At 44.0% G+C, this 22,950-nt stretch overlaps 2 protein-coding genes across 2 annotated transcripts in view; one reads left to right on the top strand and one right to left on the bottom strand.

Moving 5' to 3' along the window:
• LOC117518116 (regulator of nonsense transcripts 1-like) overlaps positions 1–11,651 on the top strand; it is a 70,892-nt gene extending 59,241 nt beyond the window's left edge. Inside the window, 1 exon segment of the mRNA XM_034179179.1 lies at positions 10,470–11,651. The gene's annotated coding sequence lies outside the window, so the exon portion shown is untranslated.
• A 1,381-nt stretch (positions 11,652–13,032) lies between these two features.
• The window catches only part of ddx49 (DEAD (Asp-Glu-Ala-Asp) box polypeptide 49), a 43,743-nt gene continuing 33,825 nt past the window's right edge, over positions 13,033–22,950 (bottom strand). Inside the window, 7 exon segments of the mRNA XM_034180095.1 lie at positions 13,033–13,260; positions 17,087–17,101; positions 17,103–17,159; positions 17,347–17,363; positions 17,366–17,406; positions 18,613–18,739; positions 20,360–20,454. Coding sequence (XP_034035986.1) covers positions 13,099–13,260; positions 17,087–17,101; positions 17,103–17,159; positions 17,347–17,363; positions 17,366–17,406; positions 18,613–18,739; positions 20,360–20,454 — 514 coding nt within the window. The 3' untranslated portion in view covers positions 13,033–13,098.

The raw sequence follows: 22,950 nt of genomic DNA on the forward strand, positions 1-22,950 counted from the left end.
TTTAGTGAAGTTTAGGGCTAGTGGCCGGTGATCACCTTAGTATTTCTTCTGTTTTTCTTGTTGCTTAATGCTGACAAATTATACTGTATTTATTGTCTTTCTGCCGCCTGCTTCTATTTTTTTCTTTTTCTATGTTTGAGGTGCGGCTCCATCCAGAGAAGGGAGTGGGTGTCTTCTGCGGGGGTCCATCCTGTGCATCAGCATGGACTCCCAAAATTTCCTGTATATTTGTATTGTCAATTGTGTCGGTAGAATGGCCCAAGCAGAGGGTCACCCCTTTGACTCTGGTCTGCTTGAGGTTTCTTCCTAAATTCATCAGAGGGAGTTTTTTCTTATAGTGGAGCAGATAAGTATGACTTTTGGCCAGAATTGTTCACTTGGTCATACAAGCATCAGATTTGGCATGAAGGTTCTTCATAAATCAGTGTTTGAGGAAAAAAGTGCTGGCCACTTGGCCACTGATTTATGAAGAACCTTCATGCCAAATCTGGTGCTTGTATCGCCATGTGAAGGATTGTTGCAGTTATCTGCTGCACTATTACCACTCTTGCCTGTGTGCTTGCTGGTAAGGTTGGTAGGGTTAGACCTTACTTGTGTGAAGCGCCTTGAGGCAACTTTGTTGTGATCTGGTGCTATATAAATGAAATAAATTGAAATCATGAATTGAAAGCGTGTATATATATATATATATATATATATATATATATATATATATATATATATATCCATCCATTTTCTTACGCTTTATCCAGTCGGGTCGCGGGGGCAGCAGCTCAAGCAAAGCCGCCCAGACCTCCCGATCCACACACACCTCCCCCAGCTCCTCCGAGGGAACCCCAAGGCGTTCCCAAGCCAGCAGAGAGATGTAGTCCCTCCAGCGTGTCCTGGGTCTTCCCCGGGGCCTCCTCCCAGTGGGACGTGCCCGGAACACCTCTCCAGCGAGGCGTCCAGGGGGCATCCGGAAAAGATGCCCGAGCCACCTCAACTGACTCCTTTCGACGTTGAGGAGGAGCAGCTCGACTCCGAGCTCCTCACCCTATCTCTCAGGGAGCGCCCAGCCACCCTGCGGAGGAAACTCATTTCGGCCGCTTGTACTCGCAATCTCGTTCTTTCGGTCATGAGCCAAATCTCATGACCATAGGTGAGGATCGGAACGTAGATCGATCGGTAAATCGAGAGCTTTGCCCCCCTACTCAGCTCTCTCTTCACCATGACGGTCTGATACAGCGACCGCATCACTGCAGATGCTGCAGCGATCCGTCTATCGATCTCACGCTCCATCCGTCCCTCACTCGTGAACAAGACCCCGAGATACTTAAACTCCTCCACTTGAGGCAAGGACACTCCACCGACCTGAAGAGGGCAAAGCACCTTTTTCCGGTCGAGAACCATGGCCTCTGATTTGGAGGTGCTGATCTTCATCCCGGATGCTTCACACTCGGCTGCAAACCACCCCAGTGCACGCTGAAGGTCCTGATTTGACGAAGCCAACAGAACCACATCGTCCGCAAACAGCAGAAACGAGATTCTGTGGTTCTCAAACCAGACCCCCTCTACACCCTGGCTGCGCCTAGAAATTCTGTCCATAAAAATAATGAACAGAACCGGTGACAAAGGGCAGCCCTGGCGGAGGCCAACGTGCACTGGAAACAGGTTTTACTTACTACCTGCAATGCGAACCAAGCTCCTGCTGCGGTTGTACAGGGACCGGATAGCCCTTAGCAAAGGACCCCGGACCCCGTACTCCCGGAGCACTCCCCACAGGGTGCCCGGAGGGACACGGTCGAACGCCTTTTCCAGATCCACAAAACACATGTGGACTGGTTGGGTGAACTCCCATGAACCCTCGAGCACCCGATGGAGTGTGTAGAGCTAGTCCAGTGTGCCGCGACCAGGACGAAAACCACACTGCTCCTCCTGAAGCCGAGGTTCGACCATCGGTCGAATTCTCCTCTCCAGTACTCTGGAATAGACCTTACCGGGGAGGCTGAGGAGTGTGATCCCCCTGTAGTTGGAACACACCCTCCGGTCCCCCTTCTTAAACAGAGGGACCACCACCCCGGTCTGCCAATCCAGAGGCACTGTCCCCGATCGCCACGCGATGTTGCAGAGGCGTGTCAACCAAGACAGCCCCACAACATCCAGAGACTTAAGGTACTCAGGACGGACTTCATCCACCCCAGGAGCCTTGCCACCGAGGAGCTTTCTAACCACCTCGGTGACTTCGGCCTGGGTAATGGATGAGTCCGCCTCTGAGTCCCCAGTCTCTGCATCCTCTTCGGAAGATGTGACGATGGGATTGAGGAGATCCTCGAAGTACTCCTTCCACCGCCCGACAACATCTCCAGTCAGGGTCAACAGCTCCCCACCCGCACCGTAAACAGTGCTGGTGGAGAGCTGCTTCCGTCTCCTGAGGCATCGGACGGTTTGCCAGAATCTCTTCGAGGCCGACCGATAGTCCTCATCCATAGCCTCCCCGAACTCCTCCCAGACCCGAGTTTTTGCCTCTGCGACCGCATGGGCTGCGGCACGCTTGGCCTGCCGGTACCTGTCAGCTGCCTCTGGGGTCCCACCTATCAGCAAAGATAAGTAGGACTCCTTCAGCTTGACGGCATCCCTTACGTCCGGTGTCCACCACCGAGTTCGGGGATTGCCGCCGCAACAGGCACCAGAGACCTTGCGACCACAGCTACGAGCAGCCGCATCGACAATGGAGGTGGAGAACATGGTCCACTCGGACTCCATGTCTCCAACCTCCTCCGGGATCTGGGAGAAGCTCTCCCGGAGGTGGGAGTTGAAGACCTCGTTGACAGAGGGTTCCGCCAGTCGTTCCCAGCAGACCCTCACGATACGTTTGGGCCTGCCAGGTCTGACCGGCTTCCTACCCTCCCAGCGGATCCAACTCACCACCAGGTGGTGATCAGTCGACAGCTCTGCCCCTCTCTTCACTCGAGTGTCTGAGACATGTGGCCGAAGGTCAGATGATACGACTACAAAGTCAATCATTGACCTCCGGCTCAGGGTGTCCTGGTGCCACGTGCACTTATGGACACCCTTGTGCTCGAACATGGTGTTCGTGATGGACAAACTGACTAGCACAGAAGTCCATCAACTGAACACCACTCGGGTTCAGATCGGGGAGGCCGTGCTTCCCGATCACCCCCTCCAGGTCTCACTGTCGCCGCCCATGTGGGCATTGAAATCCCCCAGGAGAACAATGGAGTCCCCAGTCGGAGCGCTATCTAGTACCCCTCCCAGGGACTCCAGGAAGGTCGGGTACTCTGCACTGCTGCTCGGCCCGTAGGCCGAGTCAACGGTGAGAGACCTGTCCCCAACCCGAAGGTGTAGGGATGCGACCCTCTCGTTCACCGGAGTGAACTCCAACACTTGGCGACTCAGCTGGGGAGCAATAAGCAATGTGACTCCAGCTCTCCGCCTCTCCCTGTGGGCGATGCCAGAAAATGAAGCGTCCAGCCCCTCTCCAGGAGTTGGGTACCAGAGCCCAAGCTGTGCGTGGAGGTGAGCCCGACTATCTCTAGTCGGTATCTCTCAACGTCCCGCACAAGCTCAGGCTCCTTCCCCCCTAGTGAGGTGACATTCCACGTCCCAACAGCCAGGGGCTGTGAGCACGGACCGGGCCACCCGCCCTCGACCGCCACCCAATCCTCTCTGCACCCGACCCCCATGGCCCCCTCTGCAGGTGGTGAACCCACAGGAGGGCGGGCCCAAGTCACTCTTTCGGGCTGAGCCCGGCCGGGCCCCATGGGCTAAGGCTCGACCACCAGGCGCTCGCGCGCGAGCCCCAACCCCAGGCCTGGCTCCAGGGTGGGACCCCGGCTCCGCCATACCTTGCGACGTCTCGGTCCTTGATCTTTTACTGGTCATGGAGGTTCTGAACTGCCCTTAGTCTGACCCATCACCTAGGACCTGTTTGCCTTGGGAGACCCTACAGGGAGCACAAAGCCCCCGACAACATAGCTCCTAGGATCATCCGGGTACGCAAACTCCCCCACCACGATAAGGTGGCAGCTAGAGGGTGAGTATTTTATATATATATATATATATATATATATATATATATATATATATATGAGGTCTGTCCATAAAGTATAGGTCCTTTTTTATTTTTTTCAAAAACTATATGGATTTCATTCATATGTTTTTACGTCAGACATGCTTGAACCCTCGTGCGCATGCGTGAGTTTTTCCACGCCTGTCGGTGATGTCCGCACGTCTTTCATTAAAAAAATCTCCTTTAACAGTGGAATATCCGGATAAAATGCTGAAACCGACTTCTTCTGAAACTTCTCTGTTCTCTCACGACGTCCTGGATCAATAGAGCCTGAAATGTGGAGGTTTTCAGCTTGAAACAGGCTGATGACGCCGCCTGAGAGCGCAGCGCGACGTCTCGCACCGTGGGAAGTCCTTAAAGCGACAGTGTCACCTCAAAATCTCTCATCAGCCGTTAAAATTTTCACTGAAAACCAGCTTAATTTTTCGAACCATGTCCACTTCGATGTGTCTCACAGGTTTAGAAAAAATTTTGATCAAACAAAGCGCCAGTCTCTCAGCAACTTCTCAGACAAAGGAATTCCGACGAGGGGCTGGACGACTCCTCCCACAAGGAGTGCTCACAGGCGAATGACGTCACCGACAGGCGTGGAAAAACTCACGCATGCGCACGAGGGTTCATGCATGTCTGACGTAAAAACATATGAATGAAATCCATATAGTTTTTGAAAAAAATAAAAAGGGCCTATACTTTATGGACAGCCCTCGTGTATATATATATATATATATATATATATATATATATGAGGTCTATTGGAAAAGTATCCGACCTTATTAAAAAAAAACAAAAAAACATATGGATTGCATGAGCCAACCTTGAACCTTCATGCGCATTGGTGATTTTTTTCAAGCCTGTCGGTTGCGTCATTCGCCTGTGAGCAGGAGTGAGGAGTGGTCCACCCCCCTCGGCGGATTTTCATTGTCAGGGAAATGGCTGAGAGAGTGCTGCTTTGCTTGATCAAATTTTTTTTAGAAACTGTGAGGCACATCCATGTGGACACCATTCGAGAAATTCAGGTGGTGTTTGGTGAAAATTTTATGGGCTTCAAAGACATTAAGGGATGTTACTGTCGCTTTAAGGATGGCCCACAGCAGCTGTGGGGCGTGCCGCGCTCCAGCTGCCATCGACAGGCTGAATGACCATTTCATTTCTAAACGGATCGCTCTGTGGATCCGTGCCCATCGTGTGCACTTTCTCTGGTTATCACAAGAGCTGGACATCACCTATTTTCCTGCAGATTTCACTTTTAACAAGAGATTTTGTCGTGGAAAGCCGAGCGGACGCTTCGCGCGTCATGATGGATTCCCTGCTGGACCGACACAAAACCACCTCCGTTTTGGTCTCACAGGACGGCTTTGAGATGGCGTTCAGACAGCTGTCTGTGGTTTTTCAGTCGAGTGATTATCCAAGAAATTGTGGATGTGCCTGGACATGCCAGAACATGTTCTGTGACGCTTCATCACGGCATTGCTTTGAGTGAGGGACATGCCTTTCATTGCTTACCAGTCGAGTGAGTATCAGAGACATTGTGGAGAGGTGGACATGTCCCAGCTTGTCCTTCTGGCACTCCGAAACGGAGGTGTTCTTTGTCTCGCTTGCCGTCGTGACGCGCGAAGCGTCCGCTCCTTTCCATGACAAAAACTCCTCGTAACAATGGAATGTGCCGTTCATTTCCAAACTGGATGCTGTGTTTTATCCGGGACGTCGTCTGGACTAGCACAGGAATTGTGAAAAGACGTGGACATCAGCACTTTTTCGGCAAATTGAGACAGACGTGCAGAGGAATTCCACTCCGTGATGAAGTCTGCTCGGCTTTCCACGACAAAATCTCTTGTTAAAAGTGAAATCTGCAGGAAAATGGGTGATGTCCAGCTCTTGTGATAACCAGAGAAAGTGCACACGATGGTCACGGATCCACAGAGCGATCCGTTTAGAAATGAAATGGACGTTCAGGCTGTCGATGGCAGCTGGAGCGCGGCGCGCTCAACAGCTGCTGTGGGCCGTCCTTAAAGCGACAGTAACATCCCTTAATGTCTTTGAAGCCCATAAAATTTTCATCAAAAACCACCTAAATTTCTCGAATGGTGTCCACATGGATGTGCCTCACAGTTTCTAAAAAAAAATTTGATCAAGCAAAGCAGCAGTCTCTCAGCCATTTCCCTGACAGTGAAAATCCGCCGAGGGGGTGGACCACTCCTCACTCAAAGCCTGCTCACAGGCGAATGACGCAACCGACAGGCGTGAAAAAAATCGCGCATGAAGGTTCAAGGTTGGCTCACGCAAGCACGTGATTCAAATCCATATGTTTTTTTTTTTAAATAAGGTCGGATACTTTTCTAATAGACCTCGTGTGTGTGTGTGTGTGTGTGTGTGTGTGTGTGTATATATATGTGTATATGTATATATATATATATATATATATATATATATATATATATATAATATGAAAAAATGTAATGTGTTGGGTTTTGTTTGTCTTTATTGAATACACATTTATTCAAAAACAGTTTTGTTGATTTAAAAATGGGTTCACCAAAGTCTTTAGCTCACAAAAGAGGATAATGTAAGAAGAAAATTGTAGATCAGTTGAAAGTAATGGAAAAAAATGTAACTTCATTTTTTTCAGTATATTATTGCCCTGGCTGGATGTTGCCATGCCCGTCCAGTCCACATGTGTTTTATGGATTTGGAAAAGGCATATGATCAGGTACCCTGGGAGGTGCTGTGGGAGTATGAAGTGAGGGAGTTCCTTCTCAGGGCCATCTGATCTCTGTACTCACAAAGCGAGAGCAGTGTTCAGATTCTTGGTAGTAAGTCAGAAAGGTTTCCGGTGGGGGGTTGGCCTCCACCATGTCACCAATCCTGTTTGTGATATTCATGGACAGGATATTAAGATGTAGTCGGGGGGGTTTCATCAGTGCTTTTTGCAGATGATGTGGTCCTGTTGGCTTCATGAGCCTATGACCTCCAGCACTCATTGGGTCAATTTGCTGCTGAGTGTGAAGCGGCTGGGATGAGGATCAGCACCTCTAAATCTGAGGCCATGGTGCTCAGCAGGAAACCCATGGATTGCCTACTCCGGGTAGGGAATGAGATCTTGCACCAAGTGAAGGAGTTCAAGTACCTTGGGGTCTTGTTAACGAGTGCGGGGACAATGGAGCGTGAGATTGGCCGGAGAATCGGCGCAGCAGGGGCGGTGTTGCATTTGCTCTACCGTACTGTTGTGACGAAAAGGGAGCTGAGCCAAAAGCTGACGCTATCGATCTACTGGTCAATCTTTGTTCCTACTCTCACCTATGGTCATGAGGGTTGGGTCATGACCAAAAGAACTACAACCCCTGGCAAAAATTATGGAATCACCGGCCTCGGAGGATGTTCATTCAGTTGTTAATTTTGTAGAAAAAAGCAGATCACAGACATGACACAAAACTAAAGTCATTTCAAATGGCAACTTTCTGGCTTTAAGAAACACTATAAGAAATCAGGAAAAAAAATTGTGGCAGTCAGTAACGGTTACTTTTTTAGACCAAGCAGAGGGAAAAAATGTGGACTCACTCAATTCTGAGGAAAAAATTATGGAATCATGAAAAACAAAAGAACGCTTTAACATATCACTAGTATTTTGTTGCACCACCTCTGACTTATAACAGCTTGCAGTCTCTGAGGCATGGACTTAATGAGTGACAAACAGTACTCTTCATCAATCTGGCTCCAACTTTCTCTGATTGCTGTTGCCAGATCATTTGATTTGATCATTTATTTAGTCACCATGGGGGCAATTCAGGTGCAGTCAGCAGTAAAAATTATATTACATTCATAAAACCACATCATACAAATTCCTAAAAAACATAACATAAAAACACAGCAGAATAAATATATAAAACAAGAGCCCAGAAATAAGGTGCGAGTCAGTATAGACTTAAGTGCAACAGTGAGTCCTTAGGTGTTATTTAGGTTTTTTAGTCTGTTGGTTCTGCATCTGGGCATTACCAGGCGATCAGCTTTGCAGGTTGGAGCCTTGTCATGGACCATTTTCTTCAACGTCCACCAAAGATTTTCAATTGGATTAAGATCCGGACTATTTGCAGGCCATGACATTGACCCTATGTGTCTTTTTGCAAGGAATGTTTTCACAGTTTTTGCTCTATGGCAAGATGCATTATCATCTTGAAAAATGATTTCATCATCCCCAAACATCCTTTCAATTGATGGGATAAGAAAAGTGTCCAAAATAACGTAAACTTGTGCATTTATTGATGATGTAATGACAGCCATCTCCCCAGTGCCTTTACCTGACATGCAGCCCCATATCATCAATGACTGTGGAAATTTACATGTTCTCTTCAGGCAGTCATCTTTATAAATCTCATTGGAACGGCACCAAACAAAAGTTCCAGCTTCATCACCTTGCCCAATGCAGATTCGAGATTCATCACTGAATATGACTTTCATCCAGTCATCCACAGTCCACGATTGCTTTTCCTTAGCCCATTGTAACCTTGTTCTGTTTAGGTGTTAATGATGGCTTTCGTTTAGCTTTTCTGTATGTAAATCCCATTTCCTTTAGGCGGTTTCTTACAGTTCAGTCAGACGTTGACTCCAGTTTCCTCCCATTCGTTCCTCATTTGTTTTGTTGTGCATTTTCGATTTTTGAGACATATTGCTTTAAGTTTTCTGTCTTGACGCTTTGATATCTTCCTTGGTCTACCCGTATGTTTGCCTTTAACAACCTTCCCATGTTGTTTGTATTTGGTCCAGAGTTTAGACACAGCTGACTGTGAACAACCAACATCTTTTGCAACATTGCGTGATGATTTACCCTCTTTTAAGAGTTTGATAATCCTCTCCTTTGTTTCAATTGACATCTCTGGTGTTCGAGCCATGATTCATGTCTGTCCACTTGGTGCAACAGCTCTCCAAGGTGTGATCACTCCTTTTTAGATGCAGACTAACGAGCAGATCTGATTTGATGCAGGTGTTAGTTTTGGGGATGAAAATTTACAGGGTGATTCCATAATTTATTCCTCAGAATTGAGTGAGTCCATATTTTTTTCCCTCTGCTTGGTCTAAAAAAATAACCATTACTGACTGCCACAATTTTTTTTTCTTGATTTCTTATAGTGTTTCTTAAAGCCAGAAAGTTGCCATTTGAAATTACTTTAGTTTTGTGTCATGTCTGTGATCTGCTTTTTTTCTACAAAAATTAAACAACTGAATGATCATCCTCCGAGGCCGGTGATTCCATAATTATTGCCAGGGGTTGTAGATTGAGGGTACAAGCGGCCTAAATAAACTTCCTTAGGAGGGTAGCTGGTGTCTCCCTTAGAGATAAGGTGAGAAGCTCGGTCATCTGTGGGGAACTTGGAGTATGGAGCTCATGAGCTCAAGAGCCAGCTGAAGTGGTTTGGGCATCTGGTAAGGATCCCCCCTGGGCACCTCCCTAGGGTGGTGTTTCAGGCACGTCCATCTGTAAGGAGACCCCGGGGAGGATCCAGGACTAGGTGGAGAGATTATATCTCCACACTGGCCTGGGACACCTCTGGCTCCTCCAGTCAGAGGTGGTCAATGTGGCCCAGGAAAGGGAAGTCTGGGGTCCCCTGCTGGAGCTGTTGCCCCCACGCCCTGGTCCCGGATAAGAGGTTGAAGGGAAGTATGTTGTTACCTGTCACTCTGTATTTACCAATGCCCATGTATTGCATATCAAATTGTTCAGAAGAATCTCAGCTTTCACAATATGACATATCTGTTTCAAACACTGTATAGAGAAATAGTTTTGTTTTAAACTTGAAAAGTGCTTTTTTGAAAAATTTGCAAATCTTTATTGATCATCCACCTTTATTCAGGTCAACTTATTCTGGTGTTAGAAATGGGTTTACCAAAATCTTTGGGTCACAAAAGTAGTGTAATATATGATGTAAATTGTAGATCCAAAAACTAAAATGTTTCATATATTCAGTGAAAATGCTGTCAGTCACTACATATTACCAACTTTTTAAGTGATTTTAGATAAAATGATACTAAATAATGACTGCATACTACATAATCCATTTCCTTTTGCAGCCATATTTCCCTCTTCTGCCAATAGATATGCGTAAACACGGTCAAAGCTGTTTATATTTACTAATTGATAAATTCCATACTTTGTGTGATTCCACACATTTTATGCACAAATTTGTCCGTATGAGCTGTTGATAAATGAGGCCCCAGGTCTTTGCTGAAATTGCTGACTTTGATCTTGGTGTTTTGGGGCAAAAACTAACTTCATTTATTTATGTATTTGTTTCCAGGTGGCTTTAAGAAGGGAGCTAGGCTTGAGCTGAGCTTAGTTCATCAGCTTTTTAATCTGGGTAATAACAAACACAAAATGAAAACCTGTTTTCCTCTGCTACATCCGAAGCACCGCTGAGTGAAAGCGACGGGATAGCGAAACCAAAACCAATGACCAGCGAGAGACGTAAGAGGGCAGACGGCAAGAGAGGCCGAGCGAGAGGCGGGGACCGACGCCCGTGAGGAGGAAAGTCAAGAAAATGGCGGTGTGGTCGAGCTGCTGCGGGAAACGGAGGGGAGATCTCGACGGTCTCTTGTGGAAACCAAATGAGGCTCATAATAATCCGACAAACCCCTTTTCACTCAACGCCTCCAGGAAAGCTGTTTTAAAACGTTTTCACGTGTCAAGACGGGGAGCAGAGAAACATCTGCCTCTGAAGGGATCAGCTCAAAAGTTGGTCGGTAACTCGACCTTCGCAATGTCCTGGACTCTAATCGAAATTTGGTTTATAGTGGGAGGAGAGCGGAACCAACAATCCTCTGCTGGGTCCACAAAACCTCAGCGGCGTCTGACGGGCAAGGCAGTCGACACTTTTCTGAGGGGAGAAAAAAAAAAAAATTACGCCGACTGCTCGAGTCTGCTATTAAAGAGCCTTGAAGGGAAATGCCTTCGGTTTGCCTCGAAACACTGGCTCTTTTGCCACACCCCCCCCAACGGGTGGATCGGACCACACGGTGGCGGCGGAGCAGCACGGAGGATTTCAGACTGCTTTTCAAGGCGCTATGCACGAATCCTGCTGATTTCGTGATCAAGGGACAGACTTTTCTCCTCTGATGTACCTTTCTTATCACAGAGCACAAATTTGGGAGGAAAAAAGTCATCAGAACTATCAAACATGACCAGCATTTAATCGACTGTTTTTGATGTTTGCAGTATAGGCTTTTCTTTTGTGTTAATCTCTTGAAAGAATGAGTTGCTGATGTGTAGCTTAGATGGGCAAAGGCTGGCAGGCTTTTCACAGCTAGAGTCCTCTAAGGAAAGAGGGTTCAGCTTATTTGCAGGCAGTCATGCCAGCGGACCGCAGGTAAGGATAGAAGAAGGTGGCTGAACAGAAGGACACACCGTTAAAATCAGGGCCTTGGTTCACTGGCCAGTCATGATACATGTGATGTGCTTGTATACGTGCCACATTCTGATTTCTAAGTCCGTTCCAGCTATTGACAATTTCATCAATTAGTCAAAAACAATTGGAAATTATGTCAATTAAAGGTGCATTATGGAGTTTCAGCCTTCTTCTTGTTCTGGGAGCTGGATGTTAGCCAACAACTGCCTGTTGTGGAACAGACCACAAACTTCTGTGGCTACCATGTACCATGAGAGCAAGACACTCATAATGTCACTACATCTGAAAGCAAATGGATTTTCTCATGAAATCCAACCAAATTCCTTCACAGTGAGAACAGTATACAGGCTGTTATAGGCAACTGGGAAAGCTGGCGATTGGCTCTTTTTTCAGGGGGTAAGGTTACCATTTGTCTGGAGGCTAAATGCACCTTCATAATGCACCTTGTCAGAATTGAACATACCACTGGTTTTGGAAACTTTTTAAAACCACTTCCAGCTCTGGTTTAAAGCCAGTTTTATATGATTTTTACAATCACATTTTTCATTTCAGCTCTGGAAAAAGAGATGGAAAGTGTACAGGAAGCCAAACATCCATCCCATAATTTATTTCAATGCTTTACAGCATCAGTTAAACATCGTTACCTGTGATTGGTGGATGAGGAAAGAATTTAAGTAAATCCCTCAATCAGTGCCTATTAAAAATAAAATATATATATATATATATATATATATATATACAGCTGTGGCAGAAGCATGAATGTAGGTGAACTCAAAACTACCAGCTTTTTTTAATATATACATATAATTGAGGCAGGTTGTGAAGTCGGCCTGAAAAGATCCACCTTCCTTTCTCTGGAATGAACTGAATGGAGACTGAAGTTTTGCCTTCTGTGGATTTGATACATGCATTTTTTTCCCCTGCTTTCTGCATTTCTTCTTCAGCTTCCTTTTTAGACATGCGCGTGACTCCTGGATGTAAGTTGATTCACAATTTGCTTTTGTCAAGCAGTTTACTGCTTTCTGCATCATTTTGTTTAATTTGCTATTGATAGTTTTGCGTAGTTTTAGAGTCAGCCGTGGCAGGAAACTCATCACCTGACTTTTTCTATGTTAAGCTTTTGTATCTGTCAAGTGTTTATAGATATTGTAGATTCTAGGGAAGCTGTTCTTCTGAACACCTGCTTGTCACTTCTGCACATGATCGACAATCATGAGTACGGTAGATGTTGCCTTGTTTCCTGGCTTGAGGATAGTTTAATTTCATTGATTTCATAATCTCACTGGTGCAACTGACTGGTTTTACTTCGAATCATGATATGCCATAGCTGAAAAAATGATTCTGCCATAATATTGCTTTAGTTTTTCTTTGTCAGAGCCACAGTCTATTCCAATATGAAGAAATAAGCTTAGTTATGAAACATTTGCAATAAATTGTTGGTTTACGGATTAGACATCTAAATGCGATGTACGTACATATTCTCTTTATTTGCAGTGAAGTTTAATCACATGATTCTCGTAGAACTGAATCAATAAAGGCCATCAAATTAAACTTTAGTTCATTTGTTACATATATGAATATTTTATTGCACAATAATGCAGAGTGTATATACACAATTCAAACTCCACAGAAGCTTCATGTTGTTGGTGCCTCCCTTTTTTGCTGCATGTGTTTTCTCTTCTGTTGCTTGAGATGTTTCTGTTTCTGGATGCTTTGTTGGATTTTCTCTTTGAACTTCTTCTTCTCACTCCTGATCTTCTCCAGCTCTGCCTTCCTCTTTGCCTCCACATCTGGATCCTGGAACAGCAGTTTGATTAGCTGCATCCCAAACCTGCTGCCAATGCAGTCTGTCATCTGAAGTACAACCCCTGGCAATAATTATGGAATCACCGGCCTCGGATGATGTTCATTCAGTTGTTTAATTTTGTAGAAAAAAGCAGATCACAGACATGACACAAAACTAAAGTCATTTCAAATGGCAACTTTCTGGCTTTAAGAAACTATAAGAAAAAAAAATTGTGGCAGTCAGTAACAGTTACTTTTTTAGACCAACCAGAGGGAAAAAAATATGGAATCACTCAATTCTGAGAAAAAAAATTATGGAATCATGAAAAACAAAAGAATGCTCCAACACATCACTAGTATTTTGTTGCACCACCTCTGGCTTTTATAACAGCTTGCAGTCTCTGAGGCATGGACTTAATGAGTGACAAACAGTACTCTTCATGAATCTGGCTCCAACTTTCTCTGATTGCTGTTGCCAGATCAGCTTTGTAGGTTGGAGCCTTGTCATGGACCATTTTCTTCAACTTCCAAAGATTGTCAATTGGATTAAGATCCGGACTATTTGCAGGCCATGACATTGACCCTATGTGTCTTTTTGCAAGGAATGTTTTCACAGTTTTTGCTCTATGGCAAGATGCATTATCATCTTGAAAAATGATTTCATCATCCCCAAACATCCTTTCAATTGATGGGATAAGAAAAGTGTCCAAAATATCAACATAAACTTGTGCATTTATTGATGATGTAATGACAGCCATCTCCCCAGTGCCTTTACCTGACATGCAGCCCCATATCATCAATGACTGTGGAAATTTACATGTTCTCTTCAGGCAGTCATCTTTATAAATCTCATTGGAACGGTACCAAACAAAAGTTCCAGCATCATCACCTTGCCCAATGCAGATTCATCACTGAATATGACTTTCATCCAGTCCACGACTGCTTTTCCTTAGCCCATTGTAACCTTGTTTTTTTCTGTTTAGGTGTTAATGATGGCTTTCGTTTAGCTTTTCTGTATGTAAATCCCATTTCCTTTAGGCGGTTTCTTACAGTTCGGTCCCAGACGTTGACTCCAGTTTCCTCCCATTCATTCCTCATTTGTTTTGTTGTGCATTTTCGATATACTGCTTTAAGTTTCTGTCTTGACGCTTTTGATGTCTTCCTTGGTCTACCAGTATGTTTGCCTTTAACAACCTTCCCATGTTGTTTGTATTTGGTCCAGAGTTTAGACACAGCTGACTATGAACAACCAACATCTTTTGTAACATTGCGTGATGATTTACCCTCTTTTAAGAGTTTGATAATCCTCTCCTTTGTTTCAATTGACATCTCTGGTGTTAGAGCCATGATTCATGTCAGTCCACTTGGTGCAACAGCTCTCCAAGGTGTGATCACTCCTTTTTAGATGCAGACTAATGAGCAGATCTGATCTGATGCAGGTGTTAGTTTTGGGGATGAAAATTTATAGGGTGATTCCATAATTTATTCCTCAATTGAGTGAGTCCATAGTTTTTTTTCCCTCTGCTTGGTCTAAAAAGTAAGTTACTGACTGCCACAATTATTTTTCCTGATTTCTTAGTGTTTCTTAAAGCCAGGAAGTTGCCATTTGAAATTACTTTAGTTTTGTGTCATGTCTGTGATCTGCTTTTTTCTACAAAATTAAACAACTGAATGAACATCCTCCGAGGCCGGTGATTCCATAAAACAGTTTGTGACCAATTTGTGGTCTGAATTCAAGTTATTTTGTGTGGTGCCAAAACAATACTGCCACAAGGTGCTTCAAACAGTTAAAGTCTGACCTTACCAACTTGAATCTGGTTTCAATCTGTAAAAGCGGCTCCAAATTTGACTCACTGGCAGTGCCAGAGGTGCAAAGAAGAAACTTGAAGAGTGATGGGATCATCCCTTGGAATTGTGCCACGTTTCACAACTTAGCCAAAAATTACAGAGGTAAAGTGACAGCAAATGGAGGATGATATACCAAATGCACGATGGCTGAGAAAAGCTACATTTTCAAATGAGCAATCAGAGATTTCTGACATCCTCCAATCCAGATGTGGATCACCTCCAAAATTCAGTGGAGTCTTCCATGTCCCAATATTTATGTGTGGTGAAAATCATGAAGCAGTTTTGATGTAATCATTCAAAGCCTATATATGTGAATCTTGATCCAGAATCGAGATCACCTCCAAAATTTAATGGAGTCTTCCATGGCCTATATCTGTGGTGCAAATTTAGTGAGAATCTGAAGTAGTTTTGATGTCATCCTTCAAAGCGTACAGTAGTGTTCAGAATAATAGTAGTGCTATGTGACTATAAAGATTAATCCAGGTTTTGAGTATATTTCTTATTGTTACATGGGAAACAAGGTACAGTAGATTCTCACAAATCCAACAAGACAAGCATTTCATGATATGCACACTCTTAAGGCTGTGAAATTGGGCTATTAGTAAAAAAAAAAAAAAAGTAGAAAGGGGGTGTCACAATAATAGTAGTGTGGATTCAGTCAGTGAGTTCGTCAATTGTGTCTAACAAACAGGCGTGATTCACGTGTCCCCTATTTTCAAAGAGAAAAGCATGTTCAACAGGTACTGGCTCATCCTTAAATAGGGGACACCTGATTCATACTGTTTGTTCCACACAATTGACAAACTCACTGACTGAATGCCACACTACTATTATTGTGAACACCCCCTTTTCTACGTTTTTTTTTCTAATAGCCCAATTTCATAGCCTTAAGAGTGTGCATATCATGAATGCTTGGTCTTGTTGGATTTGTGAGAATCTACTGGTACCTTGTTTTCCCATGTAACAATAAGAATTTTCTCAAACCTGGATTAATCTTTTTAGTCACATAGCACTACTATTCTGAACACTACTGTCTATAAAGTGAAATATCTGTGGTGAAAATTGAGAATGTGTGAAGCAGTTTTGACACAATCCTTCAAAACCTATATAAAGTGAATCTTGATCTGGATTTGGATCACCTCCAAAATTATTGGCGTCTTCCATGGCCTAATAACTATCTGTGGTGAAAACTTGCTAAGCATCCGTGAAGCAGTTTTGAAGTAATCCCTTAAAGCCCATATAAAGTGTATCTTGATCCAGAATCTGGTTCACCTACAAAAATTTAATGGATTCTTCCATGGCCAAATATGTATCAGTGTTGAAAATTATGTCAAAATCTGTGCAGTAGTTTTGCCGTAATCCTTCAAAGCCTGTATAAAGCGAAACTTGATCCAGAATCCGGATCACCTCCAAAATTTAATGGGTTCTTCTATGGCCTAATCTGTGGTGAAAATTTCATCAAAATGCATTCAGTAGTTTTGACATAATCCTGCTAACAGACAGACAAACGCTGATGATTTTATTACGTTCTTGGTGGACGTAATTAAGCGAAGAAACACCAATGCTGAAAATTGCATACAAAAAGGAATTAATATAAAAAAAAAAATTCTTGAACTGAGAAAGTGCTTGCAAACAGAGACCATAAATGAATATAACTCACAGTACTCTGCAACCATTTAATATAATGTATTTGTAAATTCACATAAAAATACAGATGTACTGCGAATAGACAAAACAAGTTTTGTGCCTGGATGACTTTTACTGTCGTTCAAAGTCTTTATCTATCTATTTTATAGATTTATTCTCATGAAAGATACTTAATATATTCAACTTATTTTATTCCCAGTGCACTAATCAATCAGTCAAAGTCTCTGTACTTTGTGTGTGTTCTATGTTTGCAAGCATTTTCTCAAATTTAAAAGGGTTTTTGATGCAGCCACCATACAAATGTGTTTGAAATTGCTTTAATGCTGAATGGAAACTAACTTACTTTTCCCTCCAGGATTCATCTGCTTCCTCTTGTTGATCTCCTTTTTCTCGTCAAAGTCTGTGGACTCCAGTTTCTGTAGCACAAGAGTTTAGTGTCAAAACTAAATCCACATTCTTAGTCTCAGTGATCAGTCTGGTGCATACTAACTGCTACAAATGTGGAATATTTAGTAATGCTGAACAAGCTGAAGGTCAAACTGATTTTGAAAATCAAACTGCAGTAGCAGAGGTCAGATAAGGTCAAATGTGAAGTGTACACACGATCTCACAGCGCCGCTGGTCACGTTAACATGCGTGAGGAGCTCCCCGGACTTCCTTCTCCTCCCACAGGATACTCTGCAAGCTTGGTATCTGCAGAAACCAAAAGGTTTACCACCTAAACCATGTTTTGGCCAGAGTGTGTCATTGTGTTTGGCTCAGGATAATGTTGCAGAATCTTTTTAACAGTGAGCGATGCTTGTAGTGGATCGTAATCAGAGTTCAATTTTTTTTTTTCCAACGTATTTTCATTTATATAGCGCCAAATCACAACAAGGTTGCTGCAAGGCACTTCATACAAGTAAGGACTAACCTTACCAACCCCCAGAGCAACAGGGGTAAGGAAAAACTCCCTCTGAGGAAGAAACCTCAAGCAGACCAGACTCACAGGGGTGAGCCTCTGGTTGGGCCATGCTACAGCCACAAATTACAAAACAATTCACAAACGAATGTACAGGAAATGTGCCGGTGTAGACAATGGTTTCCATCCTGTGCACCAGCACAAGGACAGAAGTAAACAACAAATGCAGTATTCACTTGTGAACATCATGAGATAGGTACCTGACAAAAAGACCACACCCTCACCAGTTGTACAGCTTCTTGGTGTGCAATACAGGAAAATAATCTTGAAAAGGTGCTCTTTTCAAGGAGGCACATGGGGAAACATGAGCCCAGATTTGATCTGATTTCCTGTTTCACAACATGAGCGTTGTATACAACAGGCAAATGTTGCTCCACATTCGCCACTCAGACCCACACAACCCTATAATCCTTCCAGAACTCGGTGGCTTCCTTCACTGGCCGTCTTCCAACATGGTCTTCCAATTTTTAAGGATTGTCCGCTAATCCCAGATTTACCACACAATACCATACTGTTGGTATTTATTTCTTATTGATTAATGTAAACGAAGTGCAAGACATATTGAGTGACATGGAAATGTTCATGTATTATACCCTGACTTGTCCGAAGAAAGCGGTCTGTAAAAGCAGTGATTTAGTCCTTTGATTTAGGATAAATTGCCCCATTTCAACTTTTATCGGAATGTGTTGCAGGTTTTAAATGCATAAATGGATGAATATTAAGTGAAATGAAACTGACTAGAAAAAACCATGAAATATCTTTGGTTCATACTGTCTGCAGTGAAGTAGAAGTCGAAGTAAATGTAAGGATCACTGGGCACACCCATCCCCTTTTTTCATATCGTACAATTTTTCCTGAGTTGAAGTTTTAATTTAAACAAATACTGTACTCCCATTCAAAGGCAGGACTCTGAGTGCCTTTGATAATAGGATTTGGGTTTGTGGTTGTAAAATTACTCACGAATCTTTTCTTCGATGGAATGGACCAGGTGGATGTCATACTGCGTCACCAGAGTGATAGACACTCCGTTTCTTCCTGCAGAGGAAGAAAAAGTTTTTCAGATCAGCTTTAATGTTTATACGAGGTCTGTTAGAAAAGTATCCGACCTTTTTATTTTTTCAAAAACTATATGAATTTGAATCGTGCGCTTGCATCAGACAAGCTTGAACCTTCGTGCGCATGCGTGAGTTTTTTCATGTCTGTCGGTTGCGTCATTCGCCTGTGGGCAGGCTTTGTGGGAGGAGTGGTCCAGCCCCTTCGGCGGATTTTCATTCTCAGCAAACAGCTGAGCTACTGCCACTTTGCTCCATGAAGACAGCTAGGTGGAAACCATTTGGAAAATTCAGATGGCTTTCGGTGAAGATTCTATTAGCATCACACAGATTAAGGACCATTACAACCGTATTAAAAATGGCCCACAGCGGCGGAAGGCGCGCCGCGCTCTGAGCGGCCATCGACAGGCTTGAACGACCAGATCATTTCCAAAGTGAAGGTTCTGCTGCTCCAGGACGTTGTGTGACTAGCAGAGAAGTTTCAGAAGAGGTCGGGATCAGCACTTTTTCGGCACATTCCACTGTTTAAGGAGATTTTGTAATGAAAGACATGCGGAGGGATTCACGCGTCGGGACGGAGCCGCTCATGGCGCTGGACAAAAAACACCTCCGTGCTGGAAACCATTCGTAAGATTCAGACGGCTTTCGGTGGCTTTTCAGTCGAGTGAGTATCCGAGAAATTGTGTAACAGATGGGCATGTTCCAACTTGTCCTGTGAGACTTCCAACACGGACTTGCTTTTGTTCTCCGCCATTGCGGCTCCGTCCTGACACGCGAATCCCTCCGCACGTCTTTCATTACAAAATCTCCTTTAACAGTGGAATGTGCCGATAAAGTGCTGATCCTGACCTCTTCTTCTCTCTGCTAGTCACACAACGTCTGGACCAACAGAACCTTCACTTTGGAATGATCTGGTCGTCAAGCCTGCGATGGCCCGCTCAGAGCGCGGCGCGCCCTTCCGCCCCTGTGGGCCGTTTTTAATACGGTTGTAATGGTCCTCAATCCGTGTGATGTTAATAGAATCTTCACCGAAAGCCATCTGAATTTTCCAAATGGTTTCCACCTGGTTGTCTGACCACAGTTTCTGAAAAATTTTCATGGAGCAAGTGGCAGTAGCTCAGCTCTTTGCTGAGAATGAAAATCCGCTGAAGGGGCTGGACCACTCCTCCCACAAGCCTGCCCACAGGCGAATGACGCAACCGACAGACATGAAAAAACTCACGCATGCGTACGAAGGTTTCAAGCTTGTCTGATGCAAGCGCACATGATTCAAATCCATATAGTTTTTGAAAAAATACTGAAGGTTATGTATTTAATTTGTCTTATTTGGGCAGCAGGATTCTAGTTGCCTGATGAAGCAAATAGGAATCTTTGTAGTCTGAGTGCAAATCAACTTCATAAACCCAACTTTCATAAATGCTGGAGTGAAAAAAAAAGCCTGAAACATAAAAAAAAAAAAAAAAAAAAAAAAAAACAGCTGTGGAGTGTTGTCATTTAATCACTCGATAATAAACTGCACTACACTGATTTAATTTTTGTCAACAGAGTGAGTTTTGTAACACAGAATGAGTTAACAGTATGTAATAAAAGGATATTAGCGGACCTGCTATAGCAGTTCGGCCGACTCTGTGGATGTAGATTTTGGGAAGGCCTGGCGTGTTGTGGTTGATAACAACTTGGACAGTTGGAATATCCAACCTCTGTGGACCAGAAAAAAAGCAGACATTAGACATGGAATCAGTGTTCCGTCTCCCAAAGCTGCTGTGATCACTTTAATTCTTTCCATAAACACGGGCCAAGTTTCCATTTCAGGTTTGAGCAAAATTTAAGTGATACTTTCAGTGTTAGCAAACAAGTGAAATATGAACATTTCCACTGATTGATGTTATGCGACTGCTGGTTTTTTGTCCTCCCAGAAAAACGGCAATGTATGTTCAAAGCTGTCTCCATATTGGCATTTTCTTGTCATTTTAAATATTCCTGTGACTTCATCTTTTATAAGGTTTATGAAGCTCTCCGTTTCTTCCTCCAGCCACACATTCTCCACTATGTGTTTTAGAATGACATGTGACCTGTAATAGTAGAAAAGGTGTTTCTATTGCAGTTCTGTGAAATTTTTAACTGCGTGAAAAACCATTTAATGCAACTGTAAAAAAACTAGGCATGTGAATGTCATCACTGATGATTCACTCTGGTTTGAGCGGGTGCCATGTGAGGACGTGTTTCTTACCGAGCTCCTCGCCAACGCTATTGATACATATAGAAGCAGCTATTAATGTAAGGACTTTAACTCACACTCCTACACGAAGTCACGAGTTATATCAGGCTTTGATACAACGCTAGCTGAAATGTCTAAACACCATGAAAAGCACCTGACACAAGGGTTAGCTCCAAGGCTAGCCCGGAGGCTAACGTTGTACCTAATGCTATACTTGACGCTGCACCCGACCTGGGAGCTGGACCTGAGGCCATCCTTCGAGCATTTCGCCGACTTGAGGACTGAGCTGCTCACCAAGCGGAGGCACAGTCCGCTGAAATTCAGAACCAGGTTGACCAGTTACGAGCAGAAATTCAACTACCTAACGATAATGCTAACGCCAAGAGTGAGGCCCTGGATACACGGGTGGTCGCCCTCGAGTCTGCAGCTAACAGCCACTCCGACCTGATTGCTGCTCTGGAGCAGGATATGGCCATCGTATGGAGGGAGCTCGCTACCCAGAAAGCACGAAACGAGGATTTGGAGGCACGGTCACGCCATAATAACCTGCGCATTACTGGGATTAAGGAAAGATGGGAAGAAAGGAAAGCGCATGACAGACATTTTATCACAGTGCCTGAAGGAGACGCTTGGTCTCGATAAGCCCCCTTTATTGGACCGGGCACACCGTACGCTACGTGTGAGACCAGGCGATAATGACCCGCCGAGAGCATTTGTCGTTAGATGCCATTATTATCAGGAGGAGGAGGGAAATATTAAGAAAGCCAGGCAGATGAAACAACCTGGCTACGGGGGACGGCGATAGGATCCGCATCCAACCAGACTACACACTGGCAGTAGCCAAGCAGCAGGCAGAGTTCAACGAAGTGCGGAGCCTGTTAAAGAGCTGTGAGGGAATCCGCTATGGTCTGTGGTACCCAGCGGAGCTGAGGATAACGACGCCGGATGGCAAGCGCACAAGCTTTAAAGACCCAAATCAAGCCAAGGATTTCATAATGAAAAACCTGAAGCGCGCAACCTGAAGGTGTGTCAACGGGGAGTGGTGTGCTTTACGTGGCTTCTCACATCCTGTTTACAGAGGTGTTTGGTTGTCGGCATCCGGACTACCACCACGATGGGGACTTTGTTGAGGTAAATAAAGGACGTCAGCAAAAGCGCAAATTTACCAAACTCTGTTTTGTGCTGATGCGGCCTTGATAACACGGGAGTGGTCAAAAAAAAAAAAAAAGTAGCACAAACAGCTTGAAAGTACACAGTTTATTTTTTGACCACACAGAGTTGTTAACATAAATGGATGGCTTGGAAACCCACCCCCCCCCCCCCTCCGAAATTCAATGTTGTGTTACTGTATCCAATGTGTCACATTTAATTTTATATCTAACTGTTAATTTGTTAAGGCCCAGATAATGCCTCTCTGGTTGGGTTGGGGATTTTGATTATGTCTGTGAAGGTTATTTACATAGAGTGAGATATGAATAAGGTGCTAGATTGGAAATTTACTGAGTGTGCACTATATTTGATTATAGTTAAGATCAGCTGTGGCATATTATTCTGCTATTCATATAGTTTTGGTGAGACTCGGTCTCATGAGGTAAGCTTTATGTTGTGGGAGAGTGTACAAATGGGGAGTTATGCAGCCTTTCGTTTGGGGAGAGGCCAGCAATGGGATTTTGTGAATGATGTTTGATTCTGTGTTTGTGTTTTTGTATTTTCTGCTGTTTTTATGTTTTCTGTTATTGTTTTTTAATCGTACAATGTTTAAACAGAGATGTCAAATCTTTTTTCAGAGAGTTAGATAAATCCATATCCACCTTTATCTGGAATAAGACCATCCCACGAATTAGGAGGGCACATCTTGAGAAACAGAGGCTGGAGGCCTAGCACTGCCAAATTTTTTTACAATATTACTGGGCAGCCAATATTTATAAACTAGTGTACTGGATCTCTGCTTCTTATGAGGGGGGTGGACCTGTATG

The sequence above is a fragment of the Thalassophryne amazonica genome, chromosome 10 (genome assembly GCF_902500255.1).
Source record: "Thalassophryne amazonica chromosome 10, fThaAma1.1, whole genome shotgun sequence".
NCBI lineage: Eukaryota > Metazoa > Chordata > Actinopteri > Batrachoidiformes > Batrachoididae > Thalassophryne > Thalassophryne amazonica.